The sequence below is a fragment of the Hordeum vulgare genome, chromosome 2H, assembly GCF_904849725.1.
Source record: "Hordeum vulgare subsp. vulgare chromosome 2H, MorexV3_pseudomolecules_assembly, whole genome shotgun sequence".
NCBI lineage: Eukaryota > Viridiplantae > Streptophyta > Magnoliopsida > Poales > Poaceae > Hordeum > Hordeum vulgare.
Window position 1 is genome coordinate 8,875,146 of NC_058519.1, and position 20,593 is coordinate 8,895,738.

Sequence of the window (20,593 nt, forward strand, 5' to 3'; positions counted from 1 at the left end):
AAAAACTCAGATCGATAGAAGGTTCCTAAACCTGTCTACACCAGTCGAGAGAAGCTTCCGAAAACCTGTCTACACGAGTCAAGAGAAGATACTGAATTCAGATGTAACTTTTTGAGTAGATGATTTTTCATATAAAAAACTTTTTAATTCGAGTTCGTATGCAAAAGTTATGCCCATTTTACTAAATTCCAGAGAAATTTTGCAAATAAAGTTGAAATTCATATTTGTAAATTTTCCCAACAACTAGACCACATATCACATGAGAAACTTATTTTATTTTATTTTATTGACATTTCTATCATTTTCTATTATTTGTTTTAAAACTGAAAAGGCGGTCCACGGGAGGGGTGCATTTGATGATGGCGCACCTTCACAAAGTGCGTCATTATTATGCTTATGTCTTGGTCAAACTTAGTAATGTCGCACCTATGCAAAGTGTGTCATTACTAAGTTTGACATAGTAATGACGCACCTATGCAAATGCGTCATTACCAAGTTTAACATGGTTTGACCCAGTCATACACATAGTTATGACGCATTTTGTAAAGATGCGCCATTACTATGTCAACTTAGTAATGGTGCACATATACAAAGTGCGCCATTATTATGTGTATGACTGGGTCAAACCTTGGTGAAACTTAGTAATGACGCACTTTTCACCTGCTGCGTCATTAGTAATATGATCATTAATGACGTACCAATATCTGGTCATCATTTTTCTTTTCAAAAATGTTCAACCTATGTTTGACATGTTCATTGTATATTAAGAAAATTTCAACGTGCTTCTCACAAATTTTCAACATGTATTAGAATAAATAGTCATCACATATTTCAAAAATATTCGACATGTGTCTAGAAAATGTCTAGCCTGTGTACGAAAAATGTTCAATTTGTATATTATTTCTAAAATTTAACGTGTATTTGACAATTATTAAAACAAAAACACATAAAAAATGAAAAATGACAACGAAATAAAGGAAAAAGAATACCGATAAAAATCGATAGAAAAACATAGACAAAAACTCGTAGAACCTTCCAAAAAAAATTCAGGAATGCTTCCAAAAAACCATCGTGCACAGCTCCTAGTGGACCACCCCACTCGGACAATCCTGTCTACACCAGTCGAGAGAAGCTTCCGAAAACCTGTCTACACCAGTCGAGAGAAGCTACTGAATTCGGATGTAACTTTTCGAGTAGATGATTTTTCATATAAAAAAACTTTTTAATCCGAGTTCGTATGCAAAAGTTATGTCCATTTTACTAAATTTCAGAGAGATTTTGCAAATAAAGTCGAAATTCATATTTATAAATTTTCTCAACAACTAGACCACATATCACATGGAAAAATTATTTTCTTTTATTTATTTTGACATTTCCATCATTTTTTAGGGGGGTGCATTTGGTGATGGTGCGTCTTCATAAAGTGCGCCATTATGCGCCACACCAATCGGTGCATTAAAGGCATAAGCCTTTTGGGAAACCGGGAGGACAATCATGAGATTATGGACCCAGTCTACAAAGTTACTTCCATCATCTTTTAGCTTGGCTTTCTCTACGAACGCATTGAAATTCATGCATGCTACTCCGCGAGCCATTGATATACAACATAATATTGCAAAGATTACTTAGAGCATCTCCAACAGAGACGCGAAAAGGGGCGCGCGCGGGGGACGGAATGGCGTGCTCCAGCGGCGGGGGGGGGGGGGGGGGGGGGGGAACAGCGCGCGCGGTAACCGCTTGCGCGCGCGCGAAAAGGCGGCAGCTCGCGCGCCATTTTTGCCGCGCCGCTTCCCGCGCGCCTATAAAAGCGCAGCTCTGCCGCTCCCTCGCGCCGCTACCGCTCCACTCTCTCTCTCTCCCTCTACCTCTCGCGCCGCCGCCACTCCAGCGCGCCGCCACCGCTCCAGCGCCCCGCCCCCGACGCGCCACCGTGCCGCCGCGCCGCCGTTCTGCGTCGGGCTACCGCGGCGTCCGCGAGCGCCCCAACGGCGGGTTCTACACCGAGATACGCTCCGGCGATCTTCGTCTTAGCCTCGGCACATACGACACGGCGCACGAGGCCGCCCGCGCGTTCGACGCGGCGGCGTGGCGCCTAGGCAGGCCGCGCCGCCAAATGAACTTCCAGGACGTCCACACGCTCCAGCAGGCGTTAGACGTCGCCCCGCCGCCTCGTGTAAACTCCGCACAAGACCGTGCGGAGCACACTACGCGGCAGCGCTGCCTTCTTGTCGCCCAGGAGGACGAGCGGGTCATGGCGGAGTGGCGCCAGCACCACCCGGAGGACGTCGCCTACGAGCAGGGTTATTGGGCAAGGCGCCGCGAGGAGGACACGCGCCGGCGCCGCGAGGAGCGGTTGGACAGGCGTCGGCGGAAGGCATTGGCGAGTGCGCAGGCCGACATCGTCAATGCAGGCGGGAGCTCCTTCTTCACTGAAGAAGACGAGTGTTGGTTCGACATCTGGCTGTCAACCTCTAACGACACCAACGACGATGATGATGGTGCAGATGATTGGAGCGACTGGGATTAGTTTTTATGTTTTCGAACTATCTAGCACCGAATTATCTATCTATGTTTTCGAACTACCTATCAAATTACAATCTATGTAAAATAACTTTGTATGCTTTTTATTTTAATGCAATCTCTTTATTAAAAAATGGTGTGCGCGCGCTGCATTTTTGGGCACTGCTGGGGCGGCGCGCGCGCTGCATTATAGCGCGGCTGCTGGAGCCAGCGCCTAACCCCGCGCTAAAGCAGCCGAACCGCGCGCGGCAAACGCATTTTTTGAACGCGGCGCGAAGCGCGGCTGTTCTAGATGCTCTTAGACTATTGTTTAAGATAATGAGTTTAGTTAGTCATATTACTAAAAGCTCCCACTCAAATTGACATCCCTCCGGTCATCCGAGTGCTACATGGTCCAAATTCACCAACCCCAAGTCCGATCATCACGTGAGACGATATGGTTTCAATGGTGAACATCTCCATGTTGATCATATCTACTATATGTCCCATGTTCGACCTTTCGGTCTCTTGTGTTCCGAGGCCATGTATGTACATGCTAGGCTCGTCAAGTTTAACCCGAGTATTCCGCATGTGCAAAACTTGCTTGCACCCGTTGTATGCGAACATAGAATCTATCACACCCGATCATCACGTGATACTTCGAAACGATGAACTTTCGCAACAGTGTACACTCGGGGAGAACATAATTTTATCTTAAAATTTTAGTGAAGGATCACCTTATAATGCAGCCGTTCTCCTAAGCAAACTAAGATGCATAAAAGGATTAACATCACATGAAAATCACAAGTGACATGATATGGCCATGAACTTGTACTTTTGATATCCATTTCTAAAGCACCGGCATGATCTCCATCGTCACCGACATGACACCATGATCTCCATCATTGTGTTGCCGTTAGAGTTGTCGCACCACCCATGCTTATACTACTATTGTTGCTGGTTAGCGATAAAGTGAAGCATTACATAGTGCTTAATGATTGACATGCAGGTCATACAATAATTAAAGTAAACCCTATGGCTCATGCCAGTTGCCGCATGCATTGACATGCAAGTCTATAATAACTATTAAAAAACATGATCATCTCATACAACAAATATATTTCGTCATGTCTTTGGCCATATCATATCACAAAATACCCTGCAAAATCAAGTTAGACATCCTCTAATTTGTTGTTGCATGTTTTACGTGGCCACTATGGATATCTAGCAAGAACAATTCTTACCTACGCAAAACGATGAGGTCATATACAAGTTTCTATTTAACCTTTTACACCGTCTTCGTCGAATCCGATTCAACTAAGGTGGGAGAGACAGACACCAGTCAACCATCTTGTGCAACAAAGTTACATGTCAGTTGATGGAATCGGTCTCTCGTACGTGGACGAGTAAAGTTGGTCCGGGCTTCTTCATCCCACGATACCGCTGAATTAAGAAAAGACTAAGGAAGGAATCAATCTGAATATCAACGCCCACAAACTCCTTTGTGTTCTACTCGTGATGTCATCTACGCATAGACCTATCTGATGACGCCACTGTTGGGAAACATTGCATGGGAAACAAAAAAAATTCTACGCTTCACCAAGATCAATCTAGGATATGGTCATCTATGAGAGGAGAGATTGTATCTACATACCCTTGTAGATCTCTTAGCGGAAGCGTTAAAGAACGCAGGTGATGTAGTGCAACGTCTTCGCGATCCAATCACGATCCGTCCCGTGAACTCCCGATCAAGCGCCAAACGGATGACACATCCGCGCTCAACACACGTACAACTTGATGACGTCTCCGCCTCATTGATCCACGAAGCGAGGATGGAGAGGTAGATGAGTTTCCCGGAAGCACGGCAACATGGTGGCGGTGGTGGTGGAGCTGTGCCGGCATGGGGTTTGCCAAGCGCTACATCGTGGCGATGAACTAGAGGGAAAACTCATCTAGAGGGAGAGGGAGAGGCTACGTCGTGGCTTGTGTTGCTGCAACCCTCCCTCTCCTCACATATATATAGGAGAAGAGGAGGGGGCCGGTCGGCCCTATGGTTCCTCTCCTTAGGAGCGGCGACGGCCAAGAGGAGGGGCGGCATCCCTTGGGGTGCCTTGCCACCCAAGTCAAGGGGTGGCCGATACCTTATGGGCTTAGCCCTCCACATCCTGCTGCATGGGCCTAGGTGGGAGGGGCGGCTAGCCCACAAGGGGTTGGTGCGCCGCCTCTCATAGCTAATGAGTCCCTCTGGGGCGGGTGGACCCTCCCGATGGACCCGTGGAACACTTCCGGCTCTCTCGTCACAAAACCGGTATGTTTATGAACTTTTCTGGACCTCGAATACCAACTTCCCATATATCAATATTTACCTCCGTACCATTTCGGAGTTCCTCGTGACGTCGGCGATCTCATCTGGGACTCTGAACATCCTTCGGTTACCAACATACATAACTCAACAATACCAAATCGTCACCGAACTTTAAATGTGCAGAACCTGCGCGTTCGAGAACTATGCAAACATGACCGAGACATTCTCCATTCAATAACCAACAGCGGGACGTGGATGCCCACATTGGCTCCTAAATATTTTACGAAGATTTTTATCGGTCGAACCACGATGTAAATGATTCTATCAATCCCATATGCAGTTTCCTTTGTCCATCGGTATGTTACTTGCCCAAGATTCGAATGTCGGTATCACCATACCTAGTTCAATGTCGTTACCAGTAAGTCTCTTTACTCGTTCTGTAATACAAGATCCCGTGACTAACTCTTTAGTCACGTTGCTTGCAAGCTAATTGTGATGTTGTATTACCGAGTGGGCCATCAGATACCTAACTGTCACATATATAGAGTAACAAATCGCAGTCTTAATCCATGCCAACTCAATCAGACACCCTTGGAGATTCCTAAAGAACATTTTTATAGTCATCCAGTTACGTTGCGACGTTTGATACACACACGGTACTACTCCGGTGTCAGTGAGTTGCATGACCTCATGGTCATAGGAACAGATACTTGACATGCAAAAAGCAATAGCAATAAATTGACACGATCATGTACTACTTTCATAGTTTGAGTCTTGTCCATCACATCATTCTTGTAATAATATGATCTCGTTATCAAATGACAACTCATTTCTATGGCCAGGAAACCTTTGTCAGATGGAAGCATTCCTACTCCCTCGAGAGGGAGTCGCATGTGTTTATATTGATTGGGGCAAAACCCTTGCCTTGGCTTACAAGAAAGAGGAAACCGATCCTGGTAGGATTCGGTGGTTACAGAGAATATGATAGCTACGAGAGAGATAGAGATAGAAGTAGGTTGACATTACAAATGATATATCTCAATATATATCTAAGTCTAACACCCTCCCTTAATCTCAACTAGCCTACATTAAGCTTCCTCTTGAATTCCTCAAATGGCTTGACTGGTAAAGCTTTAGTAAATCCATCTGCAATTTGATCTCTGGAAGGAATGAAACGTATGTCTAACTTCTTTTCTGCAACCCTTTCTCTGACAAAATGAAAGTCAATTTCTATATGCTTTGTCGTGCCATGAAATACTGGATTTGCAGAGAGATATGTGGCTCCTAGATTGTCACACCACAAACATGACACACGATGCTGTTTAACTCCCAATTCATTTAGCAATGATTCAAGCCAAATAATTTCAGCAGTTGCATTAGCCAATGATTTATATTCAGCTTCAGTACTTGATCTGGATATTGTGGCTTGTTTTCTAGCACTCCAAGAGATGAGGTTAGAACCAAAGAATACTGCAAAAACTTCAATTCCTCCAGTTGACCTTCTATCATCACTGCATCCTGCCCATTCAGCATCAGAGAAAGCACTAACAAGGGTGGAATTAGAATGTCTAACTTGGAGACCCAAGCTCACAGAATGCTTTATGTACCGTACAACTCTTTTAACAGCAGTCCAATGTATACTGGTAGGTGCATGAAGATACTGACAAACCTTGTTAACAGCAAAGGAAATATCAGGTCTTGTCAGTGTCAAGTACTGTAGAGCTCCCACTGCACTCATGTATTTTGTGATATCTTGTTCCTTCACTGGCTCACCTTCAAATGCTGAGAGTTTCTCTGAAGATGATAATGGTGTGGGTGAAGGCTTACAATCCTTCATTTCCATACGAACTAGAAGTTCAGTGGCATATTTTTCTTGATTTAATACTATGCCATCTTGAATCTTCTTTACCTCAATGCCCAAGAAGAAGTGTAGATCATCAAGATCCTTTAATGCAAATTCTGAGCTCAAATCATGTAAGAGGGCATTAGTAGCACTTTGTGAAAGCTTGCAACTATGATGTCATCAACATATACTAATACAAATATAGTTGTATTTGCCTTGTTATAAATGAACAAAGAGGTGTCAGCTTTGGATGCAACAAAACCTAGACGTTTCAACTGTGAACTTAACCTTGAGTGCCCCACAGAATCTGTCGTCGCTGTCGGCTGACGCGTGCAGGTCAGGGATCCCGACGCGGGCCCCGTCGAACCTGCTGTGGCTTTCGGCCCGCACGTGGGACGCGGTGCAGAGCGCGGGTTCCCGCCTGACGTGGCGGCGACCGATTGGTGCGGAGCGAGGACGGCGCTGACTGGCGTACGGATCTGCGCGCGCACAGGAGTTTCAGGTGACGTCAGATCTTCCTCGTGCTCCGCGCCAGCTTCGTCCTCTTCTGCTGCATGAAATACAGGCTGCAATTCTCCAAAATTTGGATCATTTTCTTCACCATTTTCTGCGCCATTTGCTGCTGTATGATCCTGCAGACATGGAGGCACATCCCTGCTAGTAGGATTATCAATTGGATTAGTACAATTGTCGCCCCCATGACCGGAAGTTTGGAGATGTGGGGGAAGTAGAAGAATGGCTTGTTTGAGAAGTGCTCCGGCATTGGGATGAGGAGTTTCAAAGGGAAATAATTACTGGGGCCTATTTAGGGTCGTAGAGTGTTAGAGCATCTTAACATACCTTGTATAATCGTCAGAACTGTAAAATTCCAACGACTACACATGTTTGGGATGTTTTTTCTATCAGAGTAGATACTGCAAACGTGACCCGACCTGTAAAACTTTTTGTGGTGGCCCGTAAATGCGACCGCTCGAACGCTATTTCTGTGGGTTCGGCCGCTAGATGTGGGTCGAAACCCTATCCCTCCGTCGCCGCAAAAAATCCCCCACCTCACCGCCGGCGCCTCAGATCCGCCTTTGCGCGCCTCCATTCCGCCGGCTAGACGCTCCATTCCACCGCCCCTTGATGGCCAACTCTGGCGGCCGTAGGAACGACGACCCCGAGAGGGCTCCTCGTGTCAGATCTGATGCCGCCCGGAAGTGCGCCGCCCACCGGTACACATAGTGGGCATGACATCGCCGCCGGCGCTCCGCCCTCGTGAGACAGAGGAGTACGACCGCTGCGCGCGGCAACCTCTTCTCCGGTAGCTCCTCTGAGAAGTCGAGTTCGCGTTCCTCTCTCCTCCCGGTGAAGAGGGAGCGAGAGGAGCTCCCGCCGATAATGATGGAGCCGGAGGCCAAGGGGTGCCGCGATGACCTGTTGGGGGCGTCGTTGGACCGGAGGATTTCCTCCCCCCGACGGAGGCGGATAGCCTGTTGCCCGCGCTCCTCTTGCGGAGTGCGCGGGAGGCGGAAGAGGACCAGCAGCCCCGCCGGAGGGAAGAGGAGATCGACACGTGCTCTACAAGCAGTGTGTCGCGTCGGCTCTCGCCTTCGGCCATAAGCAGGAGGAGTGGCGCCGCGAAGTCACTGCGCAGTAGAGCATCTACGTTGAGCTCTCCTCCGACGAGGACGACGAGGACGACGGCTGAGCGATGGAGAGCATCTACTACCACACGAGCTCGACTCCGGTGAGTTCAATTCTGCGGAGTGCCGTAGGATAGTTGCTCCGGTGAGCTCCAGTAGGATAGTTTACCTCTACCCACCATGTAGTATGTATGATCGTCTACTATGTAAAATAAACAATGAATGAAGTGTTTTTTCAAATTCGCCCGCGAGTGCCTTTTTCAAATTATGCAGTTTGATTATACGGAGTCTGTTCTGCAGCGTAACATTTCGCCCCGTAAAACGCAACTTCGAGAAACTGTAAAAACGATTTTGCAGGTCGCAAATATGAAAGGTCTGCTAGAGATGCTCTTACATCGTCACTACTCAAGAAGCTATATTTAGCTATGGCTTGAACATGAGTGGCCTCCTCGCTTTGGTAGCCTCCTCGAAAGCATATGCCATCTCGATCAACCTCGGCTCGTACCCCTGCAGCTCGTCGTACCCCGCTGGCACAACGATGCCAGGGTTGCTGCCGATGGTGCTCCTTCATCAGCTTCTCCAGTCCATCCGCGTTCAACTCCTTCAGTCGCCGGATCGCTGTTCTTTCCATGGGGCCGATGTCGTTTGTATTTTGGGCTGCGATAAGGTTAGGCTAACCGAAATCTTTCAACCTCTCCTGCACCACGGGCAATTACGGGCTGATGGATGTTACAGGATGATTAGTCAGTTTCTAATTGAAGATTAGGGAGGACGCTGACCCACCTCTGAAAATCAGGGGGCCGTTTTAGCATTGAATAAAGAAGGTCCATAACTTTATGTACAAGTGGTAGGTAGGTCTAGCATTTTTGTATGAACAAATTTTGTAAGGGCCTACACAAAGAGTAGAGTAAATTGCCAAAAACTACCACATTTCGCGCAACCGTGTCCAGTAGCTATCACTTTACGATTGTGTGCGGAAAACTATCAAAATTTTGCTAATCCGTTGCTAAAAACTACCAAGATTTGTAACTGCCTGTTTTAGCTCGTTTAATCGTTTTTCTGGCAAGCCGGGCCCACATGTCAGGTCGTTAACGGTGCGTGTTGGGCAACTGGCCTGACCGAAGCGGCGGCTGGGCCAGTCCAGCAAGCGGTCAACGCCGGCTGGCGGGATCAGATCGAGCGTGGGGGGCGGCGGCTCGTCACGGCAGCACACCGGCGACGGAAGTCGCCGAAGGGGTCGGCCGAAGGCGGAGGCCGGGGCGAGGGCCTGGGATCCGACAAGTCCGGCAGCTCAGGAGCGGATCCCGGCGAGGCGAGCTCCGACAATGGGCGGCACTGGAGAGCCGGAGCGCGGCAGCGACCGATGAGGGGGCGTGAGCGGCGCTGGACCGGGGCACCGGGGGTGGAGGCGGAGTTGTGGGGGCCGGGGGTCGTCGGAACGGCGGCCGGAGCGTGCGGTGGCTGTTAATACGGGGGCTGCCGGTGGCCACGATGACGAAGCAGAGCAGCGACGGTGATTAACTACCACCATCTCGGCGGCTCGTCTCAGCAGCAGCAGCACGAGGTGGCCATGGTGACGTGGATGCTGCCGCACGACCACGACGCGGCGACGTACGCGCACGGGCACGGCACGGCGTGGCCCCTGCGTAGCTCCCGTTTCCTCGCCCCGGCGCAGCAGCTCCTGCAGGGCTAGTGCAGCCTCCCCGTGTTCTCGGTCCGACCGAGCGGCTCGATTAACGACCGGACCTGGGCCGATGGGGGCTGCCGGAGTTGGGGGAGGTCATCGAAGCGAGAGGGGAGAAGAAGAGGAGGGCGCTCACATCCGACGGAGACAGTGAGTGGGCACCTCACATGTGGCTCCGGCTTGCCAGAAAAACGATTAAACGAGCTAAAACGGGCAGTTACAAATCTTGATAGTTTTTAGCAACGGATTAGCAAAATTTTGGTAGTTTTTCGCATAAAATCGTAAAGTAGTAGCTACTCGACACGGTTGCGTGAAATATGATAGTTTTTGACAATTTACTCCAAAGAGTACCATTGTAAAAGCGCCCGCCCATTGTGACAACCTCGGGTAAATCATATCTGACCCCTTGTAAAGTGAGGCAAATAATCTAATGCCCTAGAATATGGATTAAATTGGTTTTTTGTCCATGTACCTCCACAGGATGCTTGTTGTTGAAGGCTATGATCTATACTACTAATAAAGGAGCAAACGAGAACTTTTCTAAGTACACACAACTATTAGACTCATAAAAAACAAAAACCAATCACCACCACACAATTAGTCAACAAATTGCAATCTAACGGCCTTCCACCATCCATGCACCACGACGGTATGCAGTTACCAAATTCACCAAAGGCTGACCGTGCTCCACTTCCACCATCCATCCTACAGCGAGCAAACAAAAATAGATCCAACAGTTGCACCTCCCCGCAAAAAAAAACGAGCCAATCAACTACATAAATTTAGCCATAATCAACGGCAACTAACACGTCCTCCTCACACCATACGCCGCCGCCACCAGACCTGTCCTGCACCATCGATGTCGCCTCCGCCTCCGCCTCCACCTCCGCCTCCCCCTCCCCGTCCGCCTCCGCCTCCCCCTCCCCCTCCGCCTCCGCCTCCGCCTTCGTCGCCGTCGCGGACTGTTGCCGCGAGCAGCGTCGCCATCGCCAACTGTTGCCGCGAGAAGCCTAGAGTCCATCCGCCAGGTAGACAACAGTGACGCCAGACGACAAAACGCGGCTGCAGATTCAAAAAGGAAGCACTGGTGCACAGTTTGAGTTCTCTTGCATTTTTTGGCACGAACAGAGAAACAATGATGATAGGTTACAGAAAAACAAGTATACCAAATTAAAGGAACACATTTTTTTATTTGCAAAGAAAGCAACCTTTGACAACCACATAATCAGATGCTGTATACCAAATTAAAGGAACACATTTTTTTATTTGCAAAGATACCAACAAACAAAATGGTTATCATTTTGACCATGGCTACAGTTGGAACAAACTTTTTCTTAATAAATAATGCAGAAGAATACACCGATGAACTGGAAATAAATGAAGAAAGTAGGATTATGTAGAGAGGAGTATTGATCCAGCTTCTAAATGAACTTTACATAGATAAAGAAGAACCGAAATGAAGTTGATTTACTGAAAATATATCATAGAGCAGTTTTCATGTAACTAAAATTATAGAGGTGCCAGGAAGCGGTACCTGTTTCGGTCATAGTATTATGAGCAACCATCTGGGGAAATTGGTTAGCATAACCGTAATCAGCAACTTGGTAATGCTCATCATACTCATCACAGATGAGCTGAAAGATGTCACTGTCTACATAAAATCCATCTGGTTTGATCTGAGGAGCAAGAATGATACTCTGGGAGAAACTCTTGCGTGAAGGGTAGCCTTTCAATTGCGCTAGGCCAGTAACCAACAGAGTGATGGCTCCAGCCCATGATTGCAAGAAATTAGCCGTTTTAATCTCGACCTTTTGAACATTCATGGACATCAATATATCATTGATTTCCTGCATAATTCGAAAGAACAAAAGGTGAGAGAAATCAGAAACCTTAGGTTTGCAAGCTGAAACCATTAACACAAGACGATCTATAAGAATATAAATTATAGATCCCGTTACTTCAGTGCCCAACTATCAAGAAACGGAACTATGAAACACCCGAAAGCACAACAAGACCATGGAAGTATAATCCATGTGCTTGACTCACTAGGCACGACAATGCACCACAAGGACCCACGCTGCAACTGTTAGTAGTTTTTCATAAGATTTATTTTTATTATTTGTCGCTTGTGCAACAGCTACAAGGACTGGAGGATTTATTCAAATATGCATCCAAGCACATGGAATTAAAATCCGATAAGTGAAATGATCTAAATGTTACAACATGGAAAAGAGAAGAATGATCCTAATATAACTGCTTGTTGACTCTTATCCATGATTCTAACAAAAGCAAGAACCAAGAGCCAAAGGGTATCAGCAGCCTTCAATTAGATAAAATTGTACAGGATAGTGGGGGTAAAGGGAGTGGGAGCACCGGGGAAAGAATCAGTATCGGATACGGTATCCGATAGGGATACACTTGTGACGCGAGTAATGGGTTGAGGCCAGTAGTTTACTCCACGAAATGTTTGACCAAGAGTTCGTTTAAAATACCAACTGGCCAGATCACCAGCCGTCCTCCAGCCGAGGCGCCTCATATCCGCCGCCGTAGCCGCCCTCGAAGCCGTTGGCGTCGGCGTCGCCGCGGTCGCGCCTCCGGCCGGTCCGGCCAAACCCGCCCCCGCGGCCGTCCCTCCCGCACCCGGCCACATCCCCACGGCTGCCCCTCGCGTCCTCCGCTGCAGCAGAAACCGCATCGCACCATGAGCAGCAGAAATGGAAGCTCGCATCGAAACATGAATCCAGCAATCGAATCGGAGAGAGGGTGAATCGAGGTGCACTCACCGGGCGGCGGGGTCTTGGCGGGCTGCTTGGAGGCCGGCTTGGCCGGGGCCGGGGCGGCGGCCTTCTTGGCGGCAGCGGCGGCGAGGAGCTGCGAGGGGTCGTCGTCGAGGAGATCGAATCTAGGAGGAGGCTGCCGGCATGGACGATTGGCTGGGTTGGATTGGAGGAAGGATTGGGGCTCTGGAGGTGGTAGAACCCTAGCCGCCCGGTGAGTGCTGTGTTGCGGAAGCTGAGTGCGAGTGTGTGTGTGGTGTGATGTGTGTGTGGTGTGATGTGACAGCGGAGTGTGCTGGTGTGATGACGAAAACGAGGCTGGAGGTTCGAGGTAATTACGGGCGTGCGTGTAGTGGAGGGTATTGGAGGTGGGGTGGTTTGGTCATTTTGAGGAGGGTTGTTGGGACGGCTGTAGTGGGCTTCGGGGGTGGGTGTCGGCCTGCCCTGGCTTGATGTATGGGCCTGAAGAGTTGATGATTATGAAAATGCAATTTCTATTTTTTATTTGCATTAGAAAAAATAAACATTATTCTATATTGACTACTCCCTCCATTCCTAATTATAAGTGTTTTTAAAATTTCTAATATAAATCACATATAGGTCAAAGTGAGTGAATCTACACTCTAAAACATGTGTATATGCATCCGTATGTAGTGCATAGAATTCTTTAAAAAGACTTATATTTAGGAACCGAGGGAATATACAGACAATAAATATCTCATATGTTCTTTACGGAGATATTCACCATGTTGATTACCTTGGATGTATGATTTTTTGCTAATTATGAACAAGGAATTTCTATGTACGGTTATTCGTGCGTTGCACGTGCATGCTTACTAGTGTCTGCAAGCGAATGGACCGGGGAATGGACCAAGTCTGAACTCTTTGTTGAAGGCTATGATGTCTGCAAGCGAATGGACCGGGGAATGGACCAAGTCTGAACTCTTTGTTGAAGGCTATGATGTCTGCAAGCGAATGGACCGGGGGATGAACGCGTTTATGTTTAGCTTGAACTCTGCCTGCATAGCAATCCCCTCGTTGTAAGTTGTAACAGTAGAGCGGTCAAATTGGCAGCCACGTCCAGCTTCTCCACTACCACTGCTCCAAATTTCCTTTGGAAAAAACCAAGAACCGATTCACATTTACACTAGTCAGCTGCGTGTCATATTCATCCATCAACAATGAAATGTAAGCGCGAACCAACGTATCCATATCATAGGAAGAAGCTATTCGGGTCGCCGATCCTCTTCCCCCCCTGAGTCCATCTTTCATCAGGAACTGCGCGTATCGTGCTCGTTGTAGCCGACGACGACGTCTAACACGTGCACTGCATCCGACACCGTCCTCGTCTTGCATCGCAAAATGCATGCTGAACATTTGAGATTTCCAAGAATTTTTTTCAAAATTTCTTAAATTTTGTTAAAATTACTAGTAAGCAAGAAGAGAGACGAGAAGATAAGGGTGGGCGTGGGGGTCGGACAGGGACGCGTGGCGCTCGCAGCGAGCGGTTTACACCAACCTGTTATCATCCGGATGAAAAGAAACAATTTCCTAAACACAAACATGAAACTGACCATATATTTTGCAAAAAATAAATGTCGGTGAAAGAAACGTAACACGGAGCTGATCGACACTGCAGCTTCATCCCTTCGGATCACAAATTACATGGGGACGCCGTGTATCAAACTATCATCCGGACAAATTCAATTATATTTCGGCTCACTTAGTTCATCACCGTTTCCTTCCCTATATTTTGTGACGGCCCAGTCGACATGGCCCCTTTGTACCCTGCTTTCGGCTGGCTCCTGTGGACGAGTTGATCTCGCCAAGCCAGACATCGGCAACGTGCCGGTTAGCCGCCTCCGTCAGGTGGACGCCGTCCCAGTACAGCCGAGCAGACGGATCCGGGCACGTCGTCGCGGCTGCATCGCCGCATGGAACCGTCGAGTTCAATCCGTACCTTCCAGGCCCTCCACAGCACACCATTAGTACGTCGTCTTCAAAACCTGCAATCATCCAACAACGTCAACCACCTTCCATGCATGATGACATTTTGTCTCTGTGCTAAGCAACTAACGTAGATTATTTCAGTTGGGTCGCCGGCGCTAACCGAACTTGTGCGGCGACTCCACCATCTCCATGATTGGGCCGAAGAAATCGGCGTAGATGATCCTGACATTGCTGTGCTTGGCTCGGAGACTGTCCAGCTCCGCCTGCAGCAGCGTGTTGTGGTGCAGCCCGAGCTCGTTGTGCGCTGTCAGACAGCCGGTTTCGGAGTTGTATGCTGCCGGTGGGGCGTTGGCAAACTTGGTCAGAATAGGCGGCGAGCATCCCGACGGGATCACGCCGGGAACCACGAGGCTCCTTGCTCCGTGCGTGATCAACCTCTATTGACACAAACAATTGGTTTAGCATGGGTTCTTGTAGGGGTGGATTTTCTTAGCTCCCATGTAGCTGCACCTTCTATCGGGATCATCCATCTTTGCATCACGATCCGTGCTATGTTTATATTTAATTTTTTCTTATTCATTTCTCTCAAACATAAGAAATTTTTGACCTTGAAACTTTGCAGATCAACGTTGCATAAGTACCAGTCGGTGCATAGAATGATTTTGATTTTTTTACGCAACATAAATTTGCAATAGGTTTTATCGTTTTATATGTTTCCGTTGCGCCAAAAGAAGCCCCAAAACAATTCCGCACATAATAATACTTGTGTGATGTTGATCTTCAAAGTTTCATGTTCAAATGTTTTCTCATTGGGGAGAAATAAAAAGGAGAAGTTTGTAAGCATGAATGTTGATGCAAAATTGGATGGTCTAGATTAGAGGTGTGGATTTTCTACGCTCTTGTAGAGCTTCATGATTGCATAATTGCAAGAGCATCAGAGTACCTCGATGGCGATGGAGATGGTGGTAATAACATCTGGAACGAAGGACCTGACTTCCTGCACGGTTTTCCGTTGGAAAGAGAAGTGATAGTCATTGACTCCGAACTCGCCCACCAAGAAGAGGGATCTGCTGAAGAATTTCTTGCACTCTGCATCCATACCATTTTGTTCTCATCAAGCGTTGACTTCCAATGCATGATAGATACTACAGATGTAGATCAAAATTCGAACAACGATGCCCATGAATAATGTAACCTCGAGCTGTGCGGCACAAGGAAGGCTTCATGGACTCGAACCACTCCAGCTGCACGCCTAGGCTGGTGTTGAGGGGGAACTTGCTGGCGCCACCGGGGATGTCTCTCTCGTGGAAGAAACTGGCGTCGAGGGCGGTGGCGGCTCCGACGGCGAAGTTAGCACCTCGGCGGAAGCTGCCGTTGTGCGCCAGGGTGGGCGGCACATACGGCAGGCCCAGGTTTTCCGCTACTCGATCCCACAAATATAGTTATCTCGACAGACAAGTTTTCCAGTGGCCGGCCGCGGCCGGCAATCAATGGAGGAGCACGCACATACCGATGAAGTCGATGATGAGCCGGCCATCGCCGTTGCGACCGGTGGGGCGACCGAAGAAGCTGGTGCCGTAGGGAGGCCACGTGACGGGGTCGAAGACGGAGTACCATCCGAAGACGGCGGGGTTGTTGCCCGTGTCGGCGAAGGAGTCGCCAAAGCTGAAAATGGACCTGTAGCGAGGGGCGCCGGAGGGGGAAGAGATCGCCTGCTTGGACCACGAGAGGAGGAGCAAAGCGGCGCATACGAGCTTGTGCATCTTGAACGTAAGAATGGGAACGAGTGGAACAATTGCATGTTATCTAATGAACGCCGTTGAAACATTGGCAGAAGAAGGCGATGTTCAAGTTGTTCTAAAAATAAACAAACAGCTACTGATCTGCTTATCAATTGCTACCTGATTTTGGAGTTAAACTATGAGGGCTGCATGCTTCTCGCCCGCCGATACCGCATCTTGTAGCTGGATCCACCGACTGGCACAACGTGGGCACAGCAGCGGTGGTGCTGACCAGTTTGCTTGTTGAACCGCAGTCGATCCACCGACTGGATCCACTGATTCGTTTGCAAAACAGGGAACTAGGAACAGAAAAAGAAATAGGAAAAACAAAGTAGTGTTGAATCCTATATATGGTTCGAAAACCACAGAAATTTGCTTCAGAGAGTGTTTTAAAATCTCAGGGAAAACAAAGTAATTATAAATAAGAGGTTTCTTAAACATAATGCAATGCAATCCGAAGGAAAAAAAAGTCCCAAGGGTTCCAATCCTACTAATTAATCAAACGATGTACATGATTGTTTCCCCTAAAGATCAAAATCCTACAAAAATCTTATGATGTTTCTTTGAATAAAACGAGCCCACACGAAACACCAAATTAATTCGTGAAATCTGAGGGTTCAAAGCCTACAAATCAAATCATTGATGTCTATTTTATATATTTTTGTAACACCAAATTAAGGAACCACGTGAAGTGCGTTAAAATTATAGATCCAGGGCACTCTACACTTTACCTACATTGACAATACAACATTACATTTCGAAGATCAAATTATACATTTTCTGGATTCATTTGCTATATTCTAGGCATTAGTTCAATTTCTAGGTTTTTAATGCACATAACTAAATTTTAAACTACATGTATACTACAAGCATGGTCCAAAATTGAAAGAAAAATCATATTTAAGTCATCAGGTAGCTTTGTAGCTCTTATACAATAAATGCATGAAAAATACTAACATTAACTTAGAAATTTTTAAACAGTAATATCATGTCATGTTTTCTCATTTTTTAAATGATATGCAGTCCAAAATTATAGTCCAGCTATAGAAACCATCACTTTGGGAAGACCTCCACACTTCAAAAAAAATTCTTCTACTTGGATATGTTGTAGAGCTCTTCTGTCTGTTGATTGTTTCCTCTATATGTATATTGTTCCAAAAATTTAAGATTAACATCAATTACACCATATTCAGTTTGATATTTTAGGTGCAAAATATGTGTGTGTGTGCGCGTGCGCGTGGGGAGGGGGGCTTGTGCAGGGTATATGCAACCATTTTCACAGTGTCTTTCTTCCACTCAATCTTATCTCTAGACAATACACTGCACTGTCTCGATAGGCAAAAACTCCAAGGCAGTGTAAATATCGAAAGCAATGCACAACTTTTGGTACACAAATTGTGCAAGTAGTACAAATGTATGTGAAATAATAAGAGCAATGTAAAGCAGGAATATTATGAAAAGATTGTACTACGTGGGAGTATAGACTGTAAAATATATCACGTTAAGAATCTCATAAAAAGACACGTGACGGTGACGGAAGAACATAGCATAAATATAAGGCAATGCAAAACCTGTCATTGAGTTATAATAGTTCCAAAACAACTATCTGCAACCAGTAATTGTAATAACCAATTGGAAAAATCGAGAGTAAATAGAGGAGAAGAATAATCACAGCAATGTAGACTTAAAATCTTTATAACTCAATGACTGGTCCACCGTACATCAATACTTCTTTTCAACTAGCACATTGGCCCTCGCAAATGGGTGAGCATCATCTTTTCGTGTGTCAAAGCCGTGTAGTGTTTATATCTATCTTATGCAGTCATTTTTTTCCTACCATTTACCACCATGGTTGCAAAGTACATGATATTTTAGACATGCATAAATTCCTGGTTGTGTGTCTTCAACCCTTATTTGGTGTTATGGTTATACTATTATGTTGCTAAGAAATAACAATGAAACATTTTTTAACGAAAAATCCACTGATAATGATTCAAAAAAAATTCAATGAATAGTCTTTACAATTAAGCGTGTGGACTAGCAAAGACACCAACCAAAATAACCCACAATCTGCACACCCACAAGATATATTGTTGTATCCGCACTAGCATGAATTTACAGCTCTACACCAACGTGTCTTTTTGTACATTGTCATACAGAAATATAGACTAATGCAAATTTATTCCTTGCACACATATACCTTGCCCATATGACATTTTCTACACCGCGAGCGTGGGTCTTTAGATGTTGATAATTTCTTCCTAAACTTGATCAAAGATAAAAAATGAGTTTATTTTTTTAGTAAATAACATAATGAGTATTATGTATCAATCATGTCATGTGCTTGCGCTTGTAGACGCTTTTCTCTTTGAATAGGGAGCATACGTCTATGAGAGCCAAAAATCTATTCTACAAGCATATTTCCACAAACTACAAGTGGTTAGATTTTGACAATTATATGTAAGGGCAAATGTTGTTAAGTTGCACATATGTGAAATTTGTTCCACGCATTTTGGAATGAAAATAATATTTTTAGGCGGCACCAATCCTGAATAATATGTAAATAACAAATATAGGTTGAAATTTGAGACCATACAAAGTTTCCTAATAATCCTCGATGAAGGGCGACCAATATAATAATTATCACATAAGGTGTTTGGTTTCTGAAAACATGTAGGCCCAAAATAAGAGAGTCATGACAAAAACACACCTTGGCGAAGAGAGTGGAGGCTGCAGCAGCTTCATGACCTTTGACATTAAATACAAGTTATTTGTGATTTACGCAATGTGCGGCAATAATGCTGCTTCAGTTGTGATGACAATAACAAGGCTCTTAGAAAATCCAGGTATTACCAAGGAAATTTGTATCAAGTCCCATTCCTTCTTGGAATCCTTTGGAAGTCTTGACTGGATGACATATATTCACCCAATGGTACTTTGTAAATAGGTTTGTATCGCACAATGTGTCATCGTACAACTTTCTCGCGAGAGCTGATTTCCCAATGCCAGCTATTCCCCACATAGACATAACCTGTCAAGAATTTATGCGTGCTTTTGCTGGATATTGGCGAAGTTGATTCATTAGCGACTCACGTCCAATGAGGGGAGAATCTTCCACCATTGGTTTCTTGCCTTTATATCCATCGCCACCAGTATCCTGTATATGTGTTGAGAAAGGTTTTAACACACAAGTATTGCTAGAGATAGGCAAAATACATGAAGAAAGTATGATTTCTCAGGTTGCTTACAAAGACAATGATGACATATTTTATGATCCATTTACACGTCGTACCAGATGGTAGGTACCAAGACACATGTGCCATAATTCATACTCCATTTTGTAGTTCAAATTAAGTTACAAAGGAAGTATTTATTTACGTACTAATCATGAACCCGTGCACTGGACGAGCTAGAAATTATACAAACATCACATTATAAGTTCAGAAAGTTAAGGCATCGTTACTTTATTTGGTGAAAACACCAAATATTCAGTAGCATAATAGCTAGATAGGGTAATGGTCAGTAGATTTCACTGGAGTGAATACTTGTATTATTACATATATGTCGAGTAAGAAAAAACTGAAAAGGTAACTCTCTTAAGAGGGAGCATGTTAAAATTTCTATGGATGAATGAATTTTCGTGCTTGAGCACCTCACCTTCTTGACGAGGGCACAGACGGAGTGTTAATGCGAGAACAGTTTGAGCTCTAATATCTAGTACATACCCCCCCCCCCCCCTCGCCCCCCGATGCATGAGCTTGCTACTTCGGGTTGCTGCATGGACACGATGATCCAGCTGTCTTTCCTCCTGTTGGGAAGGAATTTCCTTATGGCCTTTTTCGATTGATAGCGATTTAGGAGGGGTTTAACATGGATTGAGCTGGGTATAATCCCCTACAAGTCCAAATCCTCCCCAATCCCCTCCAATCCTCTTGAGAAGAGGTGTAACCAAACAAGGTCTAAAGCAAAGCCTTCTAAGATGACAACGTACCCCTTCTGTGTCACCATCTAGAATTCAAGGTAGAGGCCCACATCAATGGCATGCATCATATTAATTACATCCATACTTACGCCCGCTCCTTCTTGTTGCTCTTATCCTGTGCATAACTGAAGCATCAAGCTCCGGACG

The 20,593-nt window shown here is 46.0% G+C and overlaps 1 protein-coding gene across 1 annotated transcript; it reads right to left on the reverse strand.

The window, feature by feature from the left end:
- Positions 1 to 14,241: 14,241 nt before the first annotated feature.
- Positions 14,242 to 18,108, reverse strand: LOC123429111 (GDSL esterase/lipase At5g45910-like). The gene is made up of 5 exons (XM_045113177.1): positions 16,194 to 18,108; positions 15,879 to 16,103; positions 15,627 to 15,772; positions 14,844 to 15,120; positions 14,242 to 14,739 (listed from the first exon to the last, which is right to left on the reverse strand). Exons 1-5 carry the CDS (start codon positions 16,444 to 16,446, stop codon positions 14,480 to 14,482), a joined length of 1,161 nt encoding a protein of 386 aa, XP_044969112.1. The 5' UTR covers positions 16,447 to 18,108; the 3' UTR covers positions 14,242 to 14,479.
- Between the last annotated feature and the right edge of the window lie 2,485 nt (positions 18,109 to 20,593).

What these genes read in the sequence shown, in the direction of transcription:
- LOC123429111 (XM_045113177.1), bottom strand. Translation starts at nt 16,446, where the DNA reads ATGCACAAGCTCGTATGCGCCGCTTTGCTCCTCCTCTCGTGGTCCAAG. An exon ending in CCATCTCCATCGCCATCGAG is followed by an intron (nt 15,121 to 15,626) that starts GTACTCTGATGC and finishes TTGTGTCAATAG; the next exon opens with AGGTTGATCACGCACGGAGC. An exon ending in GGAGTCGCCGCACAAGTTCG is followed by an intron (nt 14,740 to 14,843) that starts GTTAGCGCCGGC and finishes GGATGATTGCAG; the next exon opens with GTTTTGAAGACGACGTACTA.